A 9013-nucleotide genomic window follows, 5' to 3' on the forward strand; every position below is an offset into this window, starting at 1 on the left:
GTACAGCTGAGGCTGATGGGGCCTGGGTATTTGTACCAGATTACATGGCAATCTATCCAATCACTGGTGAGACATTTCATGATGAACCCAAAATATCAACCTTTATGGTTGCAATGATTGTACCAAATGTCTGAAATCCATCCAGTAGTTGTCGAAAATATTTCAGTCTGGACTGAAATGGTGACCCGCTTACCATCAGACCGACATTGCCAACCCTGGAGCGGTGCTGCCAGTGTGACTGAAAAACACATGTAGGCCTACACAGAATTTACTCATGGATATGAAAAAGATTAATCACATTTTATTTCATTGCTTATACTTGGACCTCCCTTCTCACTTGTCTAAGCAATGCCTCCTTGGATCAATTGAAAGTGGTCCAGAATGCTGCTGCAAGGTTTTTGTCCAAATCCTCTAAAAGGTCAGATTAGCATGTGTTGGTTGTTCCTCATTTCAGGCTTAAAACTAAAGGAGACGGCTTTTGAAAATGGCTCTTATATTGTGTCCTTTTTCTGTATTTTATGTCTTGTCTTTTCTTGTGAAGCATTTTGTGATGTCTCATGAACAGGGCCATATCAATAAACTTAATTCACGTGTTTGCTTAGGATGCCATGTTGCTTGTTCAGGACCTGTTGCATAATAAATGACAAAGTGCCATCAGGAAAAAGCAGCTGTCTTTTATGTTGTCTCTGCAAAAGGGTCTTGTACAATGAAAAAACCTTGACCTTGAGATCCTATGCATGAAAAATTCAAAGTTATTTTTAAATATTCAGAAAGGCCACTCTGCTCACCTTTACTGTGCCTGTTTTATTTAGACACCGAGAGAGGAGAAACACATTTTTGGAAACAGAAAGGAAAGCTCTGTTGGGATTCCATCCTCGGTCCAATTGGCAGCTGATGTGTGGATCCAGCATCAGGGCACATTAATCACTTAACTATCCCATGGTATGAACCTGTTAAAGGGAGACATAATGTACTGTATCTGAGGAGATTTCCCCCTTAAGAGCTGATAAACTAATAAAACTAAAGTTTGCTGATGCTTTGCTGGATCAAAAGCCTGCACCATCTGCACGTTATGTTGCCCTGATACAGACAGAGGGGGGACTTTGTCTCACTGGATTTAACCAAACTTAAACTCCAGAGATTCTGTCAATGACATTGCCTGGGATGTTTTGGACTAAAGCAGATCTGGAAGGGGCTGAGAGGAAAGGGGAAAGAATAATGTGCTCATGTTCACTCCAGGAGATGGCTAACAGAACAGGAAGCATGGAAAGTGACCTTGCTTTTGAATAATCTCGCTGTTTTGATGTGGTGCGGGAGTTTTTAATTGATTAAAAAACAACCAGGAGAGAACACATACTGTAAGTATTTACATTTACTGTAAGCAAATAAGGACATTTCAACAGGTTGAACAGTAAAAATATATAAGAAAAAAAAGCTGTGCAACAGATTGCACAATAGAGAACAGACTCACGGAGAGGGCACCTTTCTAACTGATAAATACAAACTTGGTCTATTCATCACGAATAGATTTCATTCACTTTTCAACAGATTGTGAGCATTACAGAGAAAGTTCCCTTAAATGTGCTATAACAGTGTAAGTTTTCTACAAAGTCTCCTTTGTTGTTTTTGATGTTAACACGTACATTAACAGTTCTAACTTGCTGCTTTTGTCTTAGTCAGGATCCAGGACCTTAAAGGTGGGGTAGGCAGAACTCTAGAAAAAAAAAAAAAAAAAAAAAAAAAAAAAAAAAAACAAAACACAAAAACCCAGAATTTGAAAATACAGCCACCCTCCACGTATACACGCGTTTCATACACACAAGCAACACAGTGGTAGCCGTGAGCCTTAGGATACGGTTAGCAGAAGGCTAAACTATTAGTAACATTCGACATAGCCACTCATCATTTGCTTTCATGGTAAATCTATCTTCACAACCAACCACGACCACACATTTAGATATTACAGGAAAATGAAGCTACCAGCCTGTTACCTATCCTGGAGAAGTGCAGCAAGGTCTCTCCCTCTCTGAAACGCTTCACTGATATTGACACATATCCATCTGAAGGGATATGCACACGCATTTGCAACAGGAACTCTCTCTGAGAAGACCTGTGATTGGCCAAAGTCTCAGGTCACGGGCTAGATTTCCTAAGGCCTGAAACCAGAGCCAAGAGGAGATGCAGACATATAGTTTGCCCTCACATCTCTTGAGTTACAATATACTGAAATTAAATTTTTGCCCATTGACGCCAGAAAATTACTGCCCACCCCAGTTTTAAATTGCTCCTTTTACGGCTTTAATAATAAATCTTCACATTTTATTATTTAGGTTTATCGTTAGTATTTCTGGTTTGATCAATCTTGAGGCCATTTTTCCAAAACTCAATGTTAAGGCACACGGCTAAATAATAATCTATCACAACCCAGCATTCAATGTAAACAGAGCAGAGCCCAGCCCTTACATTGCCAGCCTCATCTGTGTGGTTAACGCATCCAAAGAAGTAGAAATAAAATAGCAACAAACTGCGGTACAAACTTAGGAATTCTGGGTTGCACATTTTGCCATCCACTCTGGCTGAGAGTTGGTAAAAGGCTTTAAATTCAGCTTTACATAAAACATATAAATGAGCAATCCAAGGAGCTGGATCTGAATACTGTTCCTCTGCCTCTGAATGAGTCATTTACTACATGGCGTGTTTTTATAGCAAATAAAATGAGATTCTCACTGTGGCTGTTAAGCTGAAACATGCTACTTGAAGTAGGACCAGGACATATCCTGGCGATTTGGGAAGTCACAAGGCAATCATCTACGATATACATGTAGTTTCCACAAGTCAGGACACATTAAAGCTTCTCTCATAAGTTAAGAAGCATTTCAATAAATGATTACAGTTAACCGGAAGATAGAAGTCTTACAGAATTGTTGACTTTAAAGTGCTTAATAAGTGTTTATTATTAGAAAATAATAAGCAATTAGCAAATTTGGTTCACTATCGTGGGGCCTGTCAGTGAGATTGACTGAGGTTTTCTGGATCGGGTCGGATGAGCTCTGTAGAAGATGAGAAGGTGGGTGGTTGTCAGTTCTGGTGAAGCAGGAAGTTCTTGATGGGCTCTGGTAGAGGTAATGAGGGTATGTGGTTTAGACGATTTTTCCCCATCGCTTTGCGGATCCTGATGCGACACAAGTGTGTCAGCCTACGAGGGCATCCTGACAAGAGAGAAAGCAGAGGAAGGATCTCCTTAGCAGCTGCAACAGAGGAGCAGGCTCAGGTAGGCCATGATAACACGGTATCACTTAATTGACTCCGTTTTCCTTTGTCAGCCGTGTTGTTGGTGGTATCAGCTCCTCAGCTTGTATAGTCTTAGCAACGGTGAGAAAATAATGAACTCTATAATGTATGAAATAATCTTACTCTAACATGCGTGCGGGTGCATGAAGTTTCAAATTGAGAAACAGTGTTACTGTTACTATGAGTTACTATGAAAATGTATTTGAGTTGAAATCCTAAAACCAAATGGCAATGAACTGGGAAAGTCTTTGAACAGCTACTGACAATGTGGCAATAGGGCCTTTTTCACAGCAAACATGTCCCCGTCAGTTACAACAGTGTGACAGCCAGCCAACATTCACAATAGCAGCTCTGTGTCTGAAATGACTCCCTTCTTCACTCATTTGCTATCCCCTGTATAATAGACACTCAGCAGTTTACTCTATGATGGGCAGTTAATTCAGATTTTGGACATGTATTATTGAATGCAATATATATATAATGGAGACTCATCCCATTTCTTTTGAGTTACTACATAAATTTACACACAGAATCCAGACACTAAAATAAAATGGCTGACACTAAACACTGGGCACAACGGTGTATAGTAAAGAGGGAGTAAGTTTGGATGCAACCCAGGACCGTGAAACTGAAGCAGCTAAATGGAACTCAGCCAATATTCATTTAATTATTTATCATTTAGTGGCTAGAAAGCTGTGGATGGACAGTTCCTAGGTGTGAATGTTAAGTGGGGCATCACTCAGACAGATTATTTCCTCTGTGCAGTGGCAGAGTGAGACTCAATATCGCCACAGGAGTCAGAAAATGAAGGGGGGCCCACTGATGTACGGTGGTCTAAAGATGGACGGAGGGTGCTCCTGGCTGCTGACTAACCTGTTGCAGAGGCAGTCAAGGGAACTGCATTTAGGGCCACTACGCTCATAAATTCTACTTTCATTAATGGATTTATTTAAAAGCTGTTTAAAAGCTGTTAAAAATGCTTTACTGTATAGTGGAGAGGAGACATTATGGGGTGGTTGAAAAGCAACAATAATACCATCAGGAACTTACTGTATCCGTCCTCACTGATGATTGCATACTCACAGATTTTTTTTTTCCCCATACATTATTTTTTTTTACTCACTCCTCGCCTCCAGGAAGACCCTGAGCGCCTCGGGATCCACCTTCCTACGGTTGGGAGCCTCCAGCTCTGACTCATCCCAGGGAACAAGAGCCGGGTTGGCCCCGTGGTCCAGCAGCAGGTGGATGAAGGCTTCCTCACATCCATGACGCAGCACCGCATCCAGCAGGCAGGAAGCCAGGCCGCGGGTCAGGGCCTCGTGGCAGACAGGCCCGGTGTAGTTGAAGTCAGGCTGCGCGCCGGCCTGGAGCAGCAGCTGGAAACAGTGGAGGTGGTGGTAGGCAGCGCTGATGTAGAGAGGACACACTACCAAAGTGTTGAGGGTGCGGGCACTTAAGAGGAGCCGGGGACCCAGCTGGTGGTCCATGTCTACATCAGCATTGAACCTGGACAGAGAGAGAACCATGGATACAGTTTCACTTCCTTTTTAAAACCTTGATGCCTCCTGGAGAAAACATACTAGTTGATTGTAGAGAAAATGATCTTGAAATAAATACTTTAGAGGGCATTTTTCATTACAAATTGGTGTTTGTGGCAAGAGCCAATATACTGTACAAATGAGTTATGTGTCTTGATAAAAAAAAAAAATAAAAAAATGGGTAAAATTGACATTGTATGTCCCCTCTTGTCAAATATTCAGCATCAGTGTGATTACTGTCCTCTGTGGGTTGCTGATGTTGACTGAAAAGATTTGTTATTGTGCATTCTTTTTTTAAGCCAGGAAATGACCTAACTTCTGCCTGGAGCAATGGAAAACCTTGCATCACACAGCTAGCAGCAGATCAAATGCTGACCTTTACACAATCCACTGCATAAACAATAAAAAAAAAAATATATATATATATATAGTAAAAAAGAAAATAGGATGGGGTGGTTTGGCATGGAGGGCACCAGCCTTCTCAGTAAGAGCTGTCATCAGTTTCTGTCAGTAGTGCGATAGAAGATAAAACAAATCTGATTGATATAAATCACATACTTTCCAGTTGACTGTGTGAAGCTACTCAAGCAACCCATTTATGAGAAGTAACAAAATTCCATTTGAAAGTGCTTGTTTAACACAGCTGCTGATCACCAGTCCAGTACAGCCGGCTCCCTAACCTCACCTGATGAGCTCCCGCAGTACGTCCAGCCGCCCCACCCGTGCAGCGTGGTACAGGGGGGTGCTGCGGTGGTGTCGGCTTCCGTTGGGATCAGCCCCGGCTTCAAGGAGGATCCGGACACACTCCAGGTGACCGTTGACCACGGCTACGTAGAGGGCTGTCTGGCCTTTGACATCAACTAGGTCCACCTCGGCTCCCTGGCCGATCAGATAGGCCACGCAGGCAGCGTGTCCTGCTGTGGCTGCGATCCGCAGAGGGGTGCAGGGCAGACAGCCACAGCACCACACAGACTTCTCATTGATACGCCTGGCACCAAGGGGGCGAAGGGAGTGGTTATTAGCTGTAGCATTGGATCCAGAAATTTTCTATGTTTTTTTTTTTTTTTTTTTTTTTAATAAAATGACCAGACAAAACACAGACAAAAGCAATACCAAAATCTTAAAAATATCATTGCTGTGCAGTCAGTACATATAAAATACTTACTAAAACTACCAGCTAAAATAAACTGCCTTCAGCACTACTGCTTCAGCCGTGTTGAGACAGGCAGGGCAGGGCAAACCCAGTGAGGTACAGCTATCTGACTGGATTAACAGCATGTTGGAAACCATGTGGAAGAGAGATGAGCTAGTGTAATGTGCTGGCTGGGTGTGTGGAGATTGGAAACAATTATGACCTCTGCAAACAGCCACTGTTTGGATGGGGTTTAATGTGAGTGCTGTACTGGGCTCATCCAGACTCTGACTCTGCATCACAGGTTCTAGTACCTTGATGTGGATGGTAGGATGCCACTAACTCAAGTGAAGTGTTTGTGTTTGATTTGAGCTGCAGACACCAACTAAAAGCAGTGAGGACCCAACTGACAGAGTAAGGTGATCGACGCAGAATAAAACCCACGCAGCACAGAAACCTCAAACAACTTAGTGCCACACATGAACACTCTGGATAAAAAGCTGCCACTTCTGCAGTACCACGGATCACACAATGAGCCCCCGAAGGGACAAACACCCCGAGGTCTGGATCTCTTTGTCTACCTAAGGTCCCATCCCTTCATCTGCATCTCTCTTCTGTGTTCCACTGCCTCACCGTCTGAAGTCGTCTTCCTGCAGCAGGTTCCTCAGCGTGTCCAAATCTCCCACATAGGCTGCATTGTGGAGCCGCATGTCGTCCTGCTCCAGAGGTTTGTCGCAGAACTGCTCCTGAAGCCATTCCTTCAGGTTACGGCCTGGTGAGGACACAGATTTAGGAATAGTAATTGCCATTAACATTTTTAATAACGCCTGTACTTTTTTAACAGGAACAAAGATTCAGAAAATGACTTGTGCAGAAAGCAACGACTCATCCTTAAAGAAGCTGATGTCTGCTACATTATTAATGTTTTCCATTTAATGCCTCTAAACTGATACTCCAGCTGCCTCAGCAGAGATCCCCTAAGTGTTGTCAAGTTACAGAGTGCATAAACAAAATCACATTAGGCCTGTATGCTGGTCGAGGATCCTGCAATTGAGGACTATTCTCACTGCATATCATTGTGTTACATAACTGTGAGTGTCCCTGCTGAATGTGGGAAGAAGCAGTAATTCTGGAGTGAATTTATCCCTCATGTTTCTACGAAGCTCCTGGATTCGTCTCATGGACTGCTGGCAGTCCCTGGGCTCCTACTGGGTCCCACAAATAGACAGGAGCTGTACACAGTAACCAAGCAGCTCCTCGTGTGATTGTTGCAGGGCTATAGTGTAAAGTTGCATTATATTTTGCAGTTGTTCCTACAATTGTCTCCACCCTTTGAAAAACAACACATTCATATGGACCACTTCTTGGTTAAAATCAACCAATTATGACACTATAATTTGTTTAAAAATCAGATGAGGTGCTGGAGAGACTGGGACCATGTTACACCTCTGGAACTTGAGATATACATGTTTACTGGATCTACTGGCCACACCTTATTACACCTCATGTAACATTGTTGCTGTGCTCTGGATTTCTATCTGCTGTCCTCGTCCACACTGTGCAGCCTTTGTAAGGACTGATGACTCATCATTGTTGACAGTTCACTCAGACACAGTTACCTGCAGCAGTAGCACTGGGCAGATCAGAAACTGTGATGAGCGGAGGGAAATTGATACTGGGCGGGTCGTCACCATCAGCCTGTGCCTCTGGACCGTCGGCCATGCTCCTGAAATGTCACACCGTCCACCTGAAACTGGTGCTCCGGCTGCAGACCGACACCGTTTCGGGAAACGCGACGATCCAGAAAAGGATGAATCAAAATAAACAAACGTGACTGTGTTGACGACGGCGTCTGCGTCTGCGTCTGCCCCGCCCACTGCGCTACTTCCTGACTGCGACCAGCTGGACGGATTTAAAGGGGAAACGCAGCTTTTAAAGCCTGAGTCTGAACTGAAGCACAGTTCAACAGTTCTGTGGATGCTAACACCTGGTAAAAGACAGAAATATGACAAAAGAATGTATTATTACTGAAAATGTAATATTTCGATTTTTGATGTTTATAACATCATGTTGATCATTATTCTCTGTGACTTTTATTTTGATGTTGTGTCACAGTCTTCTCCACCTGAATACAATTTTGATGGAAAAATACTATAAAAAATTATATGTTTTGATGGCCAAAGGGAAGTCTTTTTTTTTCTCCCGATGCTACAACCCTCAATAAAAAATACAGATGGTCTCACTCAGTGACCTCGGTCCTAATCCTAATAGTAATAACATGCAGTAAGAGGTTATAGGTCATTGTAATTTAAAAACTGATAAGCACAGACAGAAAAAAAATGGAATATTACATAATTTAGAGAAAGTTGCACTCAAAATACCTATTCTAACTCTGTAGCACAATATGATAAGTGTGTGTATATGTGATACTTGAATCAAGCCCTCCTCCTGGGAGGTTATGTTTGAGTCATGAACCCTTTTTGTATTTTGACCTCTAAGGAAGAAGTTCGGACTTAGCACATACTGTGTTTCTATGCTGCTGGTTGCATGAAGACAGTCTGTGTATAGTGTATACCTATAATGAAGTGTGATCCGTCTTTTTGCTGTGGTGAGTCATTTTGGGGGGGGGGGGGGGAAACGTACACCAGAGAGGCATGCAGCCATGGATCTATGCTGCCGGATGACAGATGAATCATAGACACTGAGGGCCTGGTGGTGCTCTAAAAATAAATGGACAGGTCAGCAGTGCCATGTGTCCCCATGTGAACAGGTTGCCTACAGGCCAGCTTGGAAAACACAAGATTGTCTCATGCTGGAGCAGGAAATACACACAATAAATTCCATCTTCGCTGTATTGATAGAACAGATCCCAGTTCTGTGAAGAGTGATTTGCATGTGTAATTTTGAGAGACAAAGTATTACTTATTGTATATTTGTAGCCGGATTACCTTCTTAAGACCTGAGAATACAATATGCAGCTTAGCCGACTGACTGCAACACTCAATAATGACCATGTAATAATTTAATTAAAGGAGAAACTCTGGTGATGTGT

The 9013-nt window shown here is 42.7% G+C and overlaps 1 protein-coding gene across 1 annotated transcript; it reads right to left on the reverse strand.

The window, feature by feature from the left end:
* Positions 1–1352: 1352 nt before the first annotated feature.
* asb1 (ankyrin repeat and SOCS box containing 1) lies at positions 1353–7818 on the reverse strand. Its single transcript, XM_022740795.1, has 5 exons — positions 7581–7818; positions 6595–6733; positions 5515–5817; positions 4415–4797; positions 1353–3209 (listed from the first exon to the last, which is right to left on the reverse strand). The coding sequence occupies exons 1-5, from the start codon at positions 7681–7683 to the stop codon at positions 3079–3081; spliced, it is 1059 nt and encodes a 352-aa protein (XP_022596516.1). The 5' UTR covers positions 7684–7818; the 3' UTR covers positions 1353–3078.
* Positions 7819–9013: the final 1195 nt, after the last annotated feature.

Source organism: Seriola dumerili, unplaced genomic scaffold (genome assembly GCF_002260705.1).
Source record: "Seriola dumerili isolate Sdu_G_001 unplaced genomic scaffold, Sdu_1.0 BDQW01000052.1, whole genome shotgun sequence".
NCBI lineage: Eukaryota > Metazoa > Chordata > Actinopteri > Carangiformes > Carangidae > Seriola > Seriola dumerili.

Excerpts from the sequence above, each read along its gene's own strand:
- asb1 (XM_022740795.1), bottom strand. The coding sequence starts at position 7,683 with ATGGCCGACGGTCCAGAGGCACAGGCTGATGGTGACGACCCGCCCAGT. Across the intron at positions 6,734-7,580 it reads GCCCAGTGCTACTGCTGCAG|GCCGTAACCTGAAGGAATGG; the intron begins GTAACTGTGTCT and ends TGTCCTCACCAG. Across the intron at positions 4,798-5,514 it reads GTACTGCGGGAGCTCATCAG|GTTCAATGCTGATGTAGACA; the intron begins GTGAGGTTAGGG and ends CTCTCTGTCCAG.